The sequence below is a fragment of the Panthera pardus genome, unplaced genomic scaffold (assembly GCF_024362965.1).
Source record: "Panthera pardus isolate Hobbes unplaced genomic scaffold, ASM2436296v1 HiC_scaffold_24, whole genome shotgun sequence".
Lineage (NCBI taxonomy): Eukaryota > Metazoa > Chordata > Mammalia > Carnivora > Felidae > Panthera > Panthera pardus.
This window is the reverse complement of record NW_026526810.1, coordinates 140,088,082-140,106,664: the sequence shown is the minus strand read 5'-3', so window position 1 is coordinate 140,106,664 and position 18,583 is coordinate 140,088,082. Positions and strand designations below refer to the sequence as shown.

Genomic DNA, 18,583 nt, shown 5'->3' with positions numbered 1-18,583 from the left:
CCCTTGGAGGTTCCCCCAGGATTAACAGCAACACAATCAGAACCCCCTCTAAGGGTGAACAGGACAGGATAGGCCTAGCCACAGAGCTGGCTCAAACACCACAAAGGACTTCTGAGAGCTGAGCATCGGCCCAAAAATTGCGATTTGCCCTGAGGTTACCTAAAAGTCACGAGGGGGCATTCAGGACAACAGGGGTAACTGAGATCTCCTGGGGTGCTCAGGTTACCAGGGGGAGCTGAGGACACCAGGGTCGCTCAGTTCTGCATGGAGCACTCAGACCTCCAGGGGGATGCTCAGGTCTCCATAGGGCATTGAGGTCACTAGCTGCCACTCAGTTCACCTGGGGGCACTCAGGTCATCAGGAACACACAGGACACCAGGAGCCACGTAGGGAACCTGGAGGTTCACAGGTCTCCAGGGGGCACCCAAGATCTCAGAATTCATATCCAGAACCAGTGTTTCAGGGTCAGGTTTCCTGTGAAGCATCTTTCTCATCATGCCCTGCAAACTTCATCCTGACCAGTAAACAGTACACACTGTTCCCTAAACCATTTACAAACACAGATGTCTTCTAACATTTAGAGTGAACAGTCATATAGTAGTGTCGACCTTGACAGAGACCAAGCTCGGGGATAAATCAATTCATATACAGACCTGTGCCTCACAAGTACACGGGCCACCATTTAAAATAGATGTAAGTGATTTTCAAACAGAGGACACTGACTCATTCAAGTGATCTAAATTTAATATGCTTGAGCAGCTCCTCTCTCCTTTTATTTTCCTTAAGGTTTTCCTTTGATGCCCATGAAGAGAGACCATGAGTAAAGACCCTTGTGGTTGTCGAAACCCCACAGCATCTTCATCAACTCCACGACTTTCTCTCAAGGATTCTCAGTATATACACGTTCCTGTGAGAGAAAAGAGTAGTTTCTACTCTTCACTGCTTTTTTTCTCCATCCAGTTCAGGAAGCCAGAGACAACCAGTGGGCAGGCACACTGAGTCAAGTCTTACAAAACGGTCAGCCAGGGGTCCATTCTACTGAAGTAGTTAAGGAATCATCCACTGGATCCACCTGTCTCTGCACCTGCCTCTCCACAGAACATGAGGCCCAGACCTTCCTCACACTCAGCTGGACATGAAGTCAACTGTATGGGAGCAGATTAGGAACTCAGTTTAGTGGGTTATTTCACCGCACTTTTCCATAGTAGCTACACGATGTTGCACTCCCATCAAGTGAATTCTAGGATTGCCTGTTCTCCACATCCTCAGCAACACTTGAGATGTTCTGGTTGTGTTTGCCTTATTTTATAATAGCCTTGCTATCAGTTGTGAGGTGATATCTCAGTGGATCGGGGGTGGAATTCTCTGATGATTAGTGCATCTCTGCATCATCTCTGATGATTAGAAGTGAATCCCTAAACCTGCCATTCACTTTTAAAGAAGCAAATCTAAGTCTGCAGTGTGATATATATGTAAGAGGACATGCAAATAGGGCCTTCTCTGTGCTGATAAAACCAGCCCATCCCGACCGTGCAGCTGGGAGAGGAGCCCCAGCTCCAGGCATCCCAGGTGTTCCCATTCTATGATCAGGACAGAACACAGACACCTCACCATGGAGTATGTGCTTGGCTTGGTTTTCCTTGTTGCTTTTTTAAAAGGTAATTCATGGTGAATGAGAGACACTGAGTATGTGAGTGAGTATGAGTGAGAACCAGTGGATGTGTGACAGTTTCCTGACCAAGATGTCTTGTGTCTGCAGGTGTCCAGTGTAACGTGCAGCTGGTGGAGGCTGGGGGAGACCTGGTGAAGCCTGGGGGGTCCCTGAGACTCACCTGTGTGGCCTCTGGATTCACCTTCAGTGGCTACGACATGAACTGGGTCCGCCAGGCTCCAGGAAAGGGGCTGCAGTGGGTCGCATATATTAGATATGACGGAAGGAGCACAAGCTATGCAGACTCGGTGAAGGGCCGATTCACCATCTCCAGACACAACGCCAAGAATACGCTGTATCTGCAGATGAACCTGAGGGCCGAAGACATGGCCACATATTACTGTGCAAGAGACTGGGTGAGGGGACCTCGCTGGGAGCCCACACACAAACCTCCCTGCAGGAGGGGATCAGCACCACCAGGGGGCGCACACTATGCACAATTCTGCTTTGTGTTGCCAGGAGCAGGTGCAGATGGAGGTTACAGGCAGGTTTCCTGTCAGGGTCTGGGGCTTCCTGTCCACACAGCAGTTTCCCCAGGGAGCCTCTCTGGACACGGGAGTCTGTGCTTACCTATTAACTCTCTGAATTAGATACCTGTTGTCATAGGAAAACTGCACTAACATGCACAAAAGACACAGATGTTTCCATTGCTTACTCCTGTCCCTCAACATGAGTGAATTACAGATTTCCTGAGGCACAACAGCTGAACCATTAGAGGTGTCCCACATGCACTCCCTGTGCAGCCAAGAACACAGGATCCCACAGGTCCCCATTATCCTCACCCAGCCCTTGTCCAATCAAACAACGTGACACTCCCTCCTGGCACTTGCTACTCAGGACGTTAAATGAGCTACAACTTTATTCAATTCCTCTAAAGAAGAGATAAATCATCTCCATGTATTAGTCTGATTTCTCCTGAGGAACAGAACCCAAAGCACATTGGTTTCCATGACTAAAGAGGTTGGGAAGTCCCATGATCTACTGTCACAAGCTGGAGACCCAGGAAAACCAGTGGTGTAATATGTCTGATTCTGAACTAGGGTCTAGCCTCAGAACGTAGGGATCTGATGATATAACTCTCATAAAAAGGGCCAGAGGGGACCACTGTTCCAGTTCAAACAAGAACATGGGAAGTAAAAATTAGGGAATTCTTCCTCCCTCTGCCTCAGATTCTATTCACAACCTTAATGGAATGCGTGATGCCCAGACAGAAACCATGGAAGGAAATGCCAGTCTCTTCTGGAAACACATCACAGACATCCACAGAAACAGTGGTGAATCTGGGCACCCATGACTCAGTCCAGATAACCCATAAAGTTAATCATGACAAGTCAACTTCCTGTAAACGTGGAGCTCAAAGACTGAAGACTTGAATTTAAATTAAAAATAAAACAAGAAAATTAAATACATACATATATGAACTATTGGGACTACCTCAAAATAGCACACTTCTGCACAGTGAGGGAAACAATCAACAAAACTAAAAGGCAACCTATGGAATGGAAGAAGATATTTGTAAATGACATATCCTCAGGGTTAGTATTCAAACTATGTAAATGCTTTTAAATTATTTTCACATTATCAGTAGAGAGTGTGTCCATGCAGTTCAGCGTACTGTCATGTGAGAAGTAAAATTCGTGTCTTCCACTTTTGTTTTGTGTTAGGATCTCACTGAACATGAGACCAACACTCTTCACAAAATTTGAACCATACAGTACTGTTAATGACAGGGGTAATGTTGTGCAGACCCCTCTAGAACTTAATCATCTTGCATAACAGAAAATCATACCCCTTGAGATCTACTCCTCATTGTCCCATCCTGCCAGCCCCTGACAACTGCCATTCCACTCTCCATTTTATTGTTATCAAATCCCAAATTCAGCTGAGTATTTCTGGAAAGGTCAATGTTCAAAGTTTTAGTTTTGGTGGGAAAAGAAGTTGAGCTTTATTTAGGAGACCCGCCACCCGGAGAAAAGGCAGACTCTTCTCCAAAAGCCAACTCTGAGGGTTTGTGCCCAACCCAAGGGATTTTAAAGGACTAGACGGTACTTAAACAAAGGAGTTCCATGGTGGATACCATTTTCGATCATGTGCAGCCTCCATGGTGCAAGCTGCCAAAGTAACCTCAACTCCCCTGCATCTATCTCCACCTGAGGAGAGAAACTCACAGGCATGGGAGAAGACTGCCAGAGGCCAGGAAAAAACCACAATAAGGGATTAGAGGGGAAATCCCTTGGGGCTCACACATGTTCAGCAGTACTTTCTGTTCTCACCAGATGGCATAAGAAAAAACTAAAATACAACCTTGTACTTCACCAATCATGACACAGAATACTGGGAAATGTTTCCTCAGTAAACTCAGAGGAAGCTTCAAAGCAACAACCAAAAGGATCAAATGGCTTGCAAACTAATAGCCAACCAGAATAAGACATGTAACATTACAAAGCGATGTTTTTCAATACGTACAAAGGTAAAGTTGACAGTCTACCTCCATATCCCATGGAAGTAGGAAGCATTGGTCTCCATCATGAGGAAAAGCAGTCATCCAGAGAAAGTGACCCAGCAGTAACACAGGACATGGAATTGGTAGAGAAGTTCAGTGTGTTATAATTGCATATCCCGTATCCAAGTAGAAGGAGAAAAGATGGAATGTGTTGTATAGAGCCATGTTTCTGGGTCCAAGTCCCTACCCATGTCCATGTGAGCACTGTTGACCATGGCCCACCTGACTCTCCCACATCCACCCCAGGTGAACTGATGAGCAGGGTCACCCAATGCCACACCCTGTGACTGTTACCTAACCCCACAGGTGGCCCCGAGGTGTAGGGTGCTGGCCACCTGGTACAGCCCTCTGTTCTGTCTGATGGTCTAGACCTGGTTTTGCTGAGGATCCTCCATTTATCCATTCTCACTGGCAGATGTCCCTGAGCAGGGGCATGAGGCTGGCAGAGGACCAGGTCACCCTGAGGGCACCCCTCTTGCTGTTTGCGCTCTGGGCATTGCTGGCTCCTGTCCAAGGTTCTCAAGGTCGTCCCTCATGGCGCTACATCTCTTCTGAGGTGGTAATTCCCAAGAAGGAGTTGCACCACGGCAAGGGCGTTCAGATGCCTGGCTGGCTGTCCTATAGCCTGCATTTTGGGGGCAAGAGCCATGTTATCCACATGAGGCACAAGAAACTCTTTTGGTCCAGACAGTTGCTGATGATGACTCAGGATGATCAGGGAGCCTTGCAGATGGACTACCCCTTCATCCCTCCAGACTGTTACTACCTCGGCTACCTGGAGGAGATTCCTCTTTCCATGGTCACCATGGACACGTGCTATGGGGGCCTTGAAGGTATCATGAAGTTGGATGACCTTGCCTATGAAATCAGACCCCTCAGCCATTCCCAACGGTTTGAACACGTTGTTTCTCAGATAGTGGCAGACACCAATGCAACGGGACCTACTTATAACCTGGGATATAAGGAGCTTAGGAACCCCCTGTTCTCTCAAGCAAATATCAGTGCAGCCCCCAGGATCTCTAGTAAGTTGTATTCATCCCATCATGGGATTTTGAAAGGACTTGTTCTCGGTTCCAAAACAATGTATAGTGTGTTCAACAACGTGTCAAAATGTGCCCGATTCCTCATAAGGCTTGTTAGTTTGACTGACTCAATGCTTCAAGGGATTGATGTAAGGCACTATATTTGATGTAAGGCCCTCTTGCACTGTTGGTGGGAATGCAAACTGGTGCATCCTTCCTGGAAACTAGTGTGGATGTTCCTAAAAAATTGAAAATAGGTCTACCCTATGACCCAGCAATAGCACTGCTAGGAATTTACCCAAAGGATACAGGAGTGCTGATACATAGGGGTACTTGTACCCCAATGTTTATAGCACCACTTTGAACAATAGCCAAATTATGGAAAGAGTCTAAATGTCCATCAACTAATGAATGGATAAAGGAATTGTGGTATCTATTCAAAATGGAATACTACCTGACATTGAGAAAGAATGAAATGTGGCCTTTTGTAGCAACATGGATGGATCTGGAGAGTGTTGTGCTGAGTGAAATTAGTCATATGGAGAAAGACAGATACCGTATGTTTTCACTCTTATTTGGATCCTGAGAAACTTGACAGAAGACCATGGGAAGGGGGAAAAAAAAAGTTGTAGGGAGGGAGTCAAACCATAACAGACTCTTAATAACTGAATAAACTGAGGGTTGATGGGGGTGGGAGGGTGGGGAGGGTGGGTGATGGGTATTGAGGAGGGCGCCTGTTGGGATGATCATTGGGTGTTGTATAGAAACCTATTTGACAATCAATTTCATATTTACAAAATAATCATATTTAATTGTCATTAGTATGTTTTTTTAGTTTTATGTACATTTTTTCAAATTCCCTTTTATTTCCATCATTTTACTTTAGTCTACTACAGTATATTCACTTTTTCAAATTATCAAATTATTTCTTTTTTTTCTTTTATCTTTATTCTCTTTTTCATTTCTTTACTTTTTTCTTAAATACACAACAAAAAATTCATAATTTTTATTAAAAATATTTTTATTTAATTTTTTCTACTATATACTTTACTTTTGTCTATATTATTTTCAAATTCTATTTTACTCCCATCTACCCATTTTACTCTACATCAGTGTATTCATTTTTTCAAATTCTCAAGTGATTTACTTTGCCCCCTTTTTTTTCCCTAATCTGTCAAACCACTTTCAACACCGAAACAAAACACACCTAGGATCAAGCATTAACTATTAGATTTGTGTGTGTGTGTGTGTGTTTAATTTTTAATTTTAATATTTTTGTAATTTTATTTGTTTTATCTCAATATTTCTACTTCATTAATTCCTTTTCTCTCTTCAAAATGACAAAACAAAGGAATTCACCCCAAAAGAAAGACCACGAAGAAACGACAGCCAGGAATTTAACCAACACAGGTACAAGCAAGATGTCTGAACCAGAATTTAGAATCACGATAATAAGAACACTATATGGAGTCAAAAATAGATTAGAATCCCTCCTGAAGAGTTAAGAGAAGTAAGAAAAAAAATAGCCATAATGAAATTAAAAATGCTATACCTGAACTGCAATCACGGATGGATGCAGCTGTGGTAAGGATGGATGAGGCAGAACAGAGAATCAGCGATACAGAGGAGAAACTAATAGGAAATAATGAAGCAGAAAAAAAAGAGGGAGATTAAGGCAAAAGGGCATGAATTAAGAATTAGAGAAACCAGTGACTCATTAAAAAGGAACATCAGAATCATAGGAGTCCCAGAAGAGGAAGAAAGAGAAATAGGGGTAGAAGGGTTATGTGAGCCAATCATAGCGGAAAACTTTCCTAACCTGGGCAAAGACACAGACATCAAAATCCAGGAAGCACAGAGGACCCCCATTAGATGCAACAAAAACTGGCCAGCAACAAGGCATATCATAGTCAAATGCACAAAATACTCAGGCAAGGAGAGAATCATGAAAGCAGAAAGGAAAAAAAAGTCCCTAACATACAAGGGAAGACAGATCAGGTTTGCAGCACACCTATCCACAGAATCTCAGCAGGCCGGAAAGGAGTGGCGGAGTCTATTCAGTGTGCTGAATCAGAAAGTATGCAGACAAGAATTCTTTATCCAGGAAGGCTGTCATTCAAAATATAAGGTGAGATAAAAGTTTCCCAGACAAACAAAAATTAAAAGAGTTTTTGACCACTAAACCAGCCCTGCAAAAAATTTTAAGGGGGACTCTCTGAGGGGACAAAAGATGAAAAAAAAAAAAAAAAAAAAAAAATATATATATATATATATATATATATATATATATATATATATATATATATATATATCAAAAGCAAGAAAGATGAGAAACGACCAGAGCACACCATCAGAAACTCCAGATCTACAAGCATCATCATGGCAATAAACTCACATCTTTCAGTACTCACTCTAAACCTCAGTGGACTCAATGCCCCAATCAAAAGACATAGGGTAACGGAATGTATAAGAAAACAAGATCCATCTATATGCTGTTCACAAGAGACCCACTTTACCCTGAAGACACCTTCAAATTGAACATAAGGGGATGGAGAACCATCTATCATGCTAATGGTCAACAAAAGAAAGCCCGAGTAGCCATACTTATATCAGACAATCTAGACTTAAAAATACTGTATCAAGAGATGCAGAAGGGCATTATATCATGATCAAGGGGTCTATAGATGAAGAAGACCCAATAGTTGTAAACATTTATGTGCCAAATGGGAGAGCACACAAATATATAAATCAATTAATCACAAACATAAAGAAACTCACCGATAGTAATACCATAATATTAGGAGACTTCAACACCCCACTCACAGCAATGGACAGATCATCTCAACAAAAAATTGACAAGGAAAGAATGGCTTTGAATGACACACCGGACCAGATGGACTTAACAGATATATTCAGAATATTTCATCCTAAAGCAGCAGAATATGCATTCTTCTCCAGCGCACATGGAACGTTCTCCAGAATAGAACATATACTGGGACACAAATCAGCCCTAAGTAAGTACAAAAAGATTGAGATCATACTGTGCATATTTTCAGAACACAATGCTGTGAAACTCAAAATCAACCACAAGAAGAAATTTCGAAAAGTAAAAAATACTTGGAGACTAAAGAACATCCTACTAAAGAATGAATGGGCTAACCAAGCAGTTAAGAGGAAGTTAAAAAATATATGGAAGTCAATTAAAATGATAACACCACAACCCAAAACCTGTGGGACGCAGCAAAGGTGGTCATAAGATGAAAGTATATAGCATTCCAGGCCTTCCTAAAGAAGGAAGAAAGATCTCAGATACACAACCTAACCTTACACCTTAAGGAGCTGGAAAAAGAACAGCAAATAGAACCCAAAACCAGCAGAAGACAGGAAATAATAAAGATTACAAAAGAAATTAATGCTATCGAAACCAAAAAAACAGTAGACCAAATCAATAAAACCGGAAGCAGGTTCTTTGAAAAATGAACAAAATTGATAAACCACTAGCCAGTTTGATCCAAAAGAAAAAGGAAAGGATGCAAATAAGTAAAATCAAGAATGACAGAGGAAAGATCACAACCAACACAACAGAAATAAAAACAATAGTAAGAGAATATTATGAGCAATTATATGCCAATAAAATGGGCAATCTGGAAGAAATGGGCAAATTCCTAGAAACATATACACTACCAAACTGAAACAGGAAGAAATATAAAAATTTGAACAGACCCATAACCAGTAAGGAAACAGTATTAGTAAACAAAAATCTGTCAAAAACAAGACTCCAGGGCCAGATGGCTTTCCAGGGGATTCTACCAAACATTTAAGGAAGAGTTAACACCTCTTCTCTTGAAGCTGTTCCAAAATATAGAAAAGGAAGGAAAACTTCCAGACTCTTTCTGAAGCCAGAATTACCTTGATTCCAAAAGCATACAGAGACCACACTAAAAAGGAGAACTATAGACCAATTTCCTTGATGAACATGGATGCAAAAATCCTCAACAAGATATTAGCCTACCAGATACTACAATACATTAAAAAAATTATTCACCACGACCAAGTGGGATTTATACCTGGGATGCAGGGCTGGTTCAATATCTGCAAAGCAATTAACGTGATTCATCACATCAATAAAAGAAAGGACAAGAACCCCATGATCCTCTCCATAGATGCAGAGAAAGCATTCGACAAAATACGACATCCTTTCTTGATAAAAACCCTCAAGAAAGTAGGGATAGAAGGAGCATACCTCGAGATCATAAAAGCCATATATGAAGGACCCAACACTAATATCATCCTCAATGGGGAAAAAGTGAGAGCTTCAATGTGCTTAGTGTTACTACAGTAGTGAAGAACTAAGGTTTCTCTGCACAGCATTCTGGGGCCTGAATTCCTTTTTCTGGTGCTAAGGACATTTCTCCCCTCCTGGTACAAAAAGGGTGTATTTCACATAGGAGATTTATATTCTGTTTAGGGAACAAAGGATGGTCAGTGCGTCTCTGCACTGACTGTTTCTCAAGCATGTTTCATTCCAGCGGCATATTTGGGGTGGCATATTCTGCTCCCCTCCACCATGTAATGCTGGAGTAGAGACACTGGAATAAATGCCCTGTGAGTCTTGACAGGAACCTCCCTGCAGGGCCGGGCCTAGACTGCAGGGAGCTTTCAGTACTACCCAGCACCAGGCTGCCCCCCCAGGTGAGTAGGTGCACAAGGGGTGAGGAAGGCTTTCCTGTCGGAAGCCAGTGTTTCCTTTTCCAGAAAGCAATCTAAAATATGAGTAGGATGAGGGATGCTAAAGGGTGTTTAAATATCCTGTTCCATCAGAGCATTTAATGAACTCAGGCAGTGAGAAGACACTTGACGCTGCTACTCCAAGGCTTTTAGATATCTTCATCTAAGAGATGGAAGCCAGGACGCATTTATTACTCCATTTTGTGCAGCAGTTTGGAGACACGCTTCTCCAGGAATAAGACGTCCAGATATTGAGCCAACAACAGGTTCAGGTGGTCTCTGCCTCATTCAATACTGGTCCACAATGGGGAGAATTTCCTGTAAGGTCTTATCAATCAGTGGCAGGAGCTCACTCTGCACACAGTTCAGGAACCTGGCCAAGGACCCATGTCCTCAAACAAGGATTAGACTGGTGCTCTCTGAGTCCCAATGTACACGGTCTCTGGGACCGTCTCCAGATGGTTCTGGTCCTGTGTATGAAATACTCTGTCTCATGACTATGCAAATAGTCCTCAGAGCACTAGGTTAAGTATGGGTGTGTCTGTGCCCTGAGAGCATCACCGTACAATGCCATCCTCTACCGGAGACCCTGAGACACATCCCCTCACAATGGACTGGAGCTGGAGAATCCTCTACCTGGTGGCAGTGGCGACAGCTAAGGGTCAGCCAAGTCCCTGGACACAGGAGAGGACCAGGACCACTCAACATTGATTTCATCCACTCTTGTCCCCTCTCTACAGGTGTGCACTCCCAGGTTTTGCTGGTGCAGTCTGGGGATGAATTGAGGAAGCCTGGGGCATCAGTGAAGATCTGCAAAGTATCTGGATACAGCTTCACTGATTACTATATTCACTGGGTGCGACAGGCTCCTGCACAAGGGCTTGAGTGGATGGGAAGCATTGACCCTGAAGATGATTCTACAAGCTATGCACAGAAGTTCCAGGGCAGACTCACTCTGACAGCAGACACATCCACAAACACAGCCTACATGGAGCTAAGCAGTCAGAGGTCTGCAGACACGGCCATGTATTACTGTGCAAGGACACAGTGAGGGGTTGTCAGTGTGAGCCCAGACACAAACCGCCCTGTAGAAGAAGATCAGGACCGCCAGGGGGTGCACACTATGCACCATTCTGTTTGTGTTCCCAGGAGCAGGTGCAGGTAGGGGTTGTTGGAAGGTTTTGTGCCATGGCCTGGGGCTTCCTCTCCTTATAGCAGTTTCCCCCAGGAAGCCTCTCTGGACACATGATTCTGTGCTTACCTACTCGGGTCTGGTTTACAAAGTTTGTTTTACCAGGAACACTATACTTACATGAACAAGAGATAGAGTCTCTTACAATTGCTTACCCTTGTACTAAATATCGATGGTTTACACGTATCCTGATGCACATCAACTGAACATTTACAGGAGTCCCAGGTGCGCTCACTTTGCATCTAGGACCACAGGATCCCATAGCTCCTGGTTATCCTCACCCTGCTCTTGTCCCAGTCAAACACCATGACACTTCATTCATGTCACTTTGCTTCTCAGAACTTTATATGTGTTACAGTTTTCTTCAAATACTTGAAACTACAAGAGAAAAAGCATCTACATGTATTAGTCAGGGTAATCCTGAGGAACAGAACACATAGCACATTGGCTTACATGACTAAATAGGCTGAGAAGTCCCATGATATACTATCACATGCTGGATACCCAGTAAAGTCAAAGGTGTAATTCTCATCTGATTCCAAACTAGTGTCAAGTCTGAGAATGTGGGGACCTGATGGTTTAACTTTCACTCCAAGGGCAAGAGGAAGCCAATGTTACAGCTCAAGCAGGCACACAAGAAGTAAAAATGAGAGAATTTGCTTCACTTTTATTTTTATTCTATTCATAACCGTAATGGATTGGGTGATGCCCACTTACCAAGACACCAAAACGCAAGAACACAGTGCACACAGCACTCACCGCAAACCCTTCCTGAAGCGCCAGTCTCCGTACAGCATACGAACTCTTCTTAATGTAGCCATGACTCTCAGAAGCAGAAAACATAACAGGTTTTCTAAAACACAGAAGAAGACAGAGACCTAGACAATATGAGAATATGGAGGAATTCATCCCCAAAGAGAGAACAAGAAAGGATCATATCCAGGGATCTAATCAAAACAGATATAAGGAATAGGCCTAAAACAGAACTGAAAACAACAATAGTAAGGATAATGGATGGGCTTGAGAACAGCATAGAAGACATCAAGGATATGCATACCACAGATATAAAAGACATAAAAAATTGGTCAACGGTGAAATTTAAAAATTCTATGAAAGAGACATGATGCTTACTGCACATAATAATGGTTGGAAGCAGTAGAGGAATGACTAAGGTTATAGAAGGTTATATCCTTCTATATAAGGATATAGAAGGTAAAATTACGGAAAATAAGGAATCAGAAAAGAGAGGGTAAACTAACTTCTTGGGTTATGGATGTAGACTTAGAGAACTCAGCCACTCTGTACAGTGTAGTAAAATTCCTTTCATAGGAGTCCCAAAAGAAGAGAGGGAAAAAGCGACAGAAGGTTTATCTGTGCAAATTGTAGCTGAAAGTTGCCCTAACCCAAGGAAGGAAATGAACATCCAAATCCAGAAGGCACAGAGAACTCCTATCAAAATCAACAAAAGTAGGCCATTACCAAGAGAAATCATAGAAAATTGACATAATAGAGAGATAAAGGAAAAATCCTAAAAGCAGCAAGAGAAAAGAAGTCCCTAACAAGGCAAGGCAAATAAGGTTAGTTCCCTTCACAGAAACTTACCAAGAGAGAAGGGAGTGTCATCATACATTCAATGTGCTGAATGGGAAAAAAATGGGCAGGGAAGAATACTTTATCCAGGAAGTTTGTCATTGAGAAGAAGGAGAGATAAAGAGCTTCCCAGACAAACAAAATCTAAAGGAGTCTCTGACCCCTAACCCAACCCTGCAAGAAATACTAAAGGGGACTCTTTGAGTGGGAAAGAAAGACCAAAAGCAACAAACATTAGAAAGGAATAGAACAAATCTCCAGAAAAAAAATTACTTTACAGAAACATTGTGATAACACAATTACACTAATATCATATCTTTCAGTAATCACTGTGAATGTAAATGAACTAAAAAGTCCAGTCAAAAGACACAGAGTACCAGAATGGATTAAAAAAACAAGATCCATGTATATTCTGCCTATAAAAGACTCCTTTGAGACCTAGAGATACCTGTTGATTGAAAGTGAGGGGTTGCAGAACAATTTATCATGCTACTGGACAAAAAAAGAAAGCTGTAGTACCATATTCATATCAGGCAACCTGGATTTAAAATACAAAGACTGCAAAAAGAGATGAAGAAGGGCATTATATCATAAAGTGGTCTATCCAACAAGAAGCACTAACAACTGTAAATATTTATGACCACACATTGGGGCACTGAAATATGTAAAGCAATTAATGACATAAAAAAACTCATTGATAATAATACACTAGGAGTAGGGGACTTTCACTTGTAAGTAGGGGACACCCCACTTGCAACAATGAACACATAGTGTAAGAAGAAAATCAAGAAGGAAACAATGGCTTTGAATGACACAGGTGCAGATGGACTTAACAGATATATTCAAAACATTCCATCTTAAAGCAGCAGAATACATTCTTGTCGAGTGCACATGGAACATTCTCCAGAATAGATCACACACTGGGTCATAAATCAGCCCCTACAAGTACAAAAAGATTGAGACTATGGCATGCATATTTTCAGATCAGAACACTATGAAACTTGGAGTCAACCACAAGGAAAAATTTGGAAACACCACTAATAGTTGGAGTAAAAGACCATTGAAGAATAAAGCGGTTGACCAGGAAATTAAAGAAGAAATAAAAATACATGGAAGCAAATGAAAATGTTAGCGTTGACGGTCCAAATCCTGTGGGATGCAGCAAAAGCAGGTTTAAGATGGAAGTAGATAGCAGTACAGGCCTAACACGATAAAAATAAAATTTTAAACACACAACCACTTTACACCTAAAGAAGCTAGAAAAGGAAGAGCAAATGAAGCCTAAAGTCAGACGAGGAGGGTAAACAATCATAGAGTACCTATAAATGGCATAGAAAGAAACAAAAACAGTAGAAGAAATCTACAAAACTTTTAGGTTGCTTTCTGAAAGAATGAATAAAATTGAACTTCCTGGACCAGATTATTCAAACAGAAAAGAAAAAGGACCCAAACAGACAAAATCATGAATTTCATGGGACAGATCACAACCAACACTAGAAATACAATCAATTATAAGAGAATATTATGAAAAACTATATACCAACCAATTAGGCCATCTGGAAGAAATGAATAAATTCCCAGAAACATGTAAACTACCAAAATTTCAACAGGAAGAATTACAGACCAATTGCCCAGATGAACATGGATGCAAAAATTATCAACAACATACTTACAAATTGAATCCAACAGTACATTAAAAGAATCATTTACCAGGATGAAGTCGGATTTATTCCTGGGGTCAAGGATGGATCAATATTAACAATCAATCAAAGTTATACACCATATCAATAATAGGATAAGACCCAAATGATCCTTTCAGTAAATGCAGAGAAGCATTTGATAAACTACACTATCTTTTCTTGATAAAAACCATCAAGCAAGTAAAGATAGATGGAAAATTCTTCAACGACATAAAGGCCATATACAAAACACGCACTGTTAACATCATCCTCAATGGGGAAACACTGAGTGCTCTCCACATATGGTCAGGAACATGACAGGGATATCCACTGTCACTAATTTTGTTCAACGTAGTACTAGAAGGCTTAGTCTCTGCAATCAAACAATGAAAAGAAATAAAAGGCATAGACATTTGAAAGGAGTAAGTCAAACTTTCACTCTTTGCAGATTACATGATACTCTATGTGGAAAATCCAAAAGATTCCACCAAAAGACTTCTAGGACGGAGACAAAACTCAGAAAAGTTGTAGGATACAAAGACAACATCAAGTTATTGGCACTATATACATACACCAAAAATGAACCAGAAAAGAGACATTAAGGAATCAGACCCATTGACAATTGCACCAAAAATCATAACATACCTAGGAATAAACCTAACCAAACATGTTAGAGATCTGTATGCTAAAAACTATAGAAAGCATATGAAGCAAATTACACAAGACACAAAGGAAGAGCATTCCATGGTCATGGATCGGGAAACAAATATTGTTAAAATATCAATACTACCCAAAGCAATCTACACATTCAATGTGATCCTTACCAAAATAACACCAACATTCTTCACAGAAAAAGAACAAAGAATTTTAAAATTTGTATAAAACCAGAAAACACCGAATTGGCAGAGCAATGTTGAAAAAGAAATCCAAACCTGGAGGCATCACAATTCTAGACTTCAAGCTGTATTACGAAGCTGTAATCATCAAGAAAGTATGGTACTGGCACAAAAATAGACACATACATGAATGGGACAGAATAGAGAACCAGATTTGCTGAACAGTCTGTTCAGCAAATGGTGCTGGGAAAACTGGATAGTAACATGCAGAAGAATGAATCTGGCACACTTTCCTACAGCAAACACAAAAATATATTCAAAATGGATGAAAAACCTAAATGTAAGACCAAAAAGCATCAACATCTATAAGAGAAAACAGGCAGAAACCTCTTTGACCTCGACCTAAGCAACTTCTTAATAGACACGCCTCTAGAGGCAAGGAAAACAAAAGCAAAAAATGAACTATTGGGACCTCATCAAGATAAAAAGCTTCTGCACAGTGGAGGAAACAGTCAACAACACCAAGTGGCAACTGACAGAGGAGTGAAGATATTTGAAAATGACATACATGGAAAGAGTTAGTATCCAAAATCTATAAGAATTTAACAACCACAGAAGAACAAATAAATATCCAGTGAATGGTCAAAAGACATGAGCAGACACTATTCCAAAGAAAACATCTGGATGGCTAAGAGACACATGAAAAGATGCTCAACATCACTCATCATTGGGGAAAATCAATTCAAAATCATGATAAGATACCACCTCACACCTGTCAGAATGGCTAAAATGAACAATTCAGGAAACAACAGATATGGGCAAGGATGTGGAGACAGAGGAACCTTCCTATACTCTTGGTGGGAATGCAAAGTGGTGTGACCACACTGGAGAAGAGTTTAAAAAGTTAAAATAGAATTACCTTATGTCCCACCAATTTCTCTACAAGGTAGTTACACAAAGGACACAAAAATTCTGATTCAAATAGCTAAACGGGTGATGGAGATTATGTAGGTCACTTGTGATGCGCACTGGGTGTTAATGTATGTGATGAATCACTAAATTTTATTCCCAAAACTAAAACTACACTACATGTTAACTAACAAAGATGTAAACAAATAAAATCGTCAGACATTAAAAAACAGGGGAAAAAAAGAAGGGGACAAATTTTGTTAAAAAAGGTCATAACCAATGGGATCTAGGGCAGTGAGTCTAAAAACTTGCATTTACCCATTTTATCCCTAACTGGTAGTGGACATTAATTAACAAACATACTCAGGATTCCCAATGTTGGTGCCACGTGAGTGGGAATTCAAACCCCAGCTGCCCTTCCCTGCTTCTCTGTGACCACATCTCATGGGCAGTCTGTCTAGACAGCTGGCATCTATGTATTGCCTGTGTGTAGACGTCCTTGCTCCTGGACCAGGCTCATTCACCCAGGTCTGCTGGGTACTCAGAAAGCACAGACTAGTGTCACCCGGCATTCCTTGTACTTCCCATTCCTCACTAGGGAACAAGCTCAGCCTTGAGGATGCATGGTTACCATGTGCTGTTCCACTGGTCTACACCACCTGACACCACCCATGTATTCCAGTACTTGCTTCTGAAGGGAATTTCCAAACAGATGACAATTTCACTAGTGATTTACACCAAAAAATTATTGGGTCCAAGTGAGGGCACAATATTGGATTTTAGCTGCATGTTAAGGGGAACTTTGCTTTCATTCTTAGAAGACAGAGAAGAGGTTTATACCAGAGACAAGGTCACAAGGACGGATCCTCCCAGAACCAGCAGTGGACCATCGCCTTACTGAGAGAGGGTACATTTCACATACAATAGAAGCTGTGAATGTATAACATCTGGAGGGAGTGACCTCAGAGGGTGGAGGGGCCACAGGGTGGCCAGGACATCTCTTTACCCTCAGGTGAGGGACCTCCCGAGTCATGTCACTTGTCCACAATACAGTCAGCTTAGGGTGGCTATGGTTCTGTTCTTACATCCCAGAGCCCAGTTTGTAGGGCTGCCCCCGACCTCCACTGGCTAGTGTCCAACAACGTCCAATCAAGGCTGCAGAAAACAGGATGCATGTCATCCCCAGAAGTCCTCTCTCAATGGCAATGACACCTTTATGTGTCTTTCCTTGTTGTTATCTGTCCTACTTCATGTTTCGTTCCTTACCGTTTCTCTTCACCTCAGTGCATTTTGGGGACATCCATGCATATCCACCTGGGTTCAGTTAGACACTCAGATCCAGAGGGAGACTTGAACGTCATGCAAGAAAGTGTCTGTGCCTGGTGATGAGGGGTTTCCTCCCACAATTCTCATGGTATTCCCTCCCACAGATGGCTGTCTTCAGGACCTACTCATCTTCAGTTCCGAGACGGACATTTGGTGACTGCCCATCTGTGTCCTGAACGCCATCCCCAGACTCACACACATGGCAGTAATATCAATGTGTCAAAATTAATCTCATGTGACAAGTCCCTTTGGCCACATAAGTTATTCTACACAGGTTCAAGAATGACATAGATGACCACAGTCCACACTGATGTCAGGGAAAGTTCACCTCCATCCCACATGACACTCACATTACCACACCCCCAAATCCTGCAACATGTCAAATCATTACATATTAAGTCAAGTCCAAAACGTACCTAAATTTCACTACCTCTAAAACCCCAAATCTAACCATGTAGCTTGGGTAGGGTGAGACTGTGGTACCTTCCATCCTGGGGTGAAACCCTCTCCATCAGCCGACCTGCATTTCTAGAAAACCATTTTTGTTTTCTGAATGCTTCTGCATGGTAACCATAACATAACAGGTACTGACATTCCTATCCCAGAAGAAATACAGTGTAATTTAGAAGTGCATCACCAACAAGAAACAATTTGATTATCAATCTGGGGAAACCCGTTACGTTCAAAGACAGAATGCTCTGAATCTCAGACTCCAACTTGTCTCTGGGATTGACACTTCCTTTTTTCTTGAAGGTGGTACATGTCTGAAGCTGAGCACATTTATCCCAGTTTCATGAAAGTAGAATATGAGCCCAAAAATCTTTCTTTTGTTCTCTCTATTATCAAATGAAAAGTTCTTCTGACTCTTGCCAGCTGATAAGGATAACTATTCAAGATTGTTCCTCACCAATGATTAAAGGAAATATAACTGTATATTTATAGGCAAGAAGCAGAGTGAAGGGTTCAAAGATGGAAAATATGTAGGAGGAGACATCCTGTGAACAGAAGGGTCTGCAGTGCTCATGATGGAAGGGTCTCACCCTTGCTTGTTGCATAAATGGGGAGGGGAATAAAGGAGTCACTGTA

The 18,583-nt window shown here is 41.6% G+C and overlaps 1 gene segment (V, D, J or C); it reads left to right on the top strand.

Moving 5' to 3' along the window:
• Positions 1–1,583: 1,583 nt before the first annotated feature.
• On the top strand, positions 1,584–4,538 carry LOC128772885 (immunoglobulin heavy variable 3-74-like). The segment is given in 3 exon segments: positions 1,584–1,659; positions 1,761–2,108; positions 4,522–4,538. Coding segments are annotated over 3 exon segments (441 nt in total).
• Positions 4,539–18,583: the final 14,045 nt, after the last annotated feature.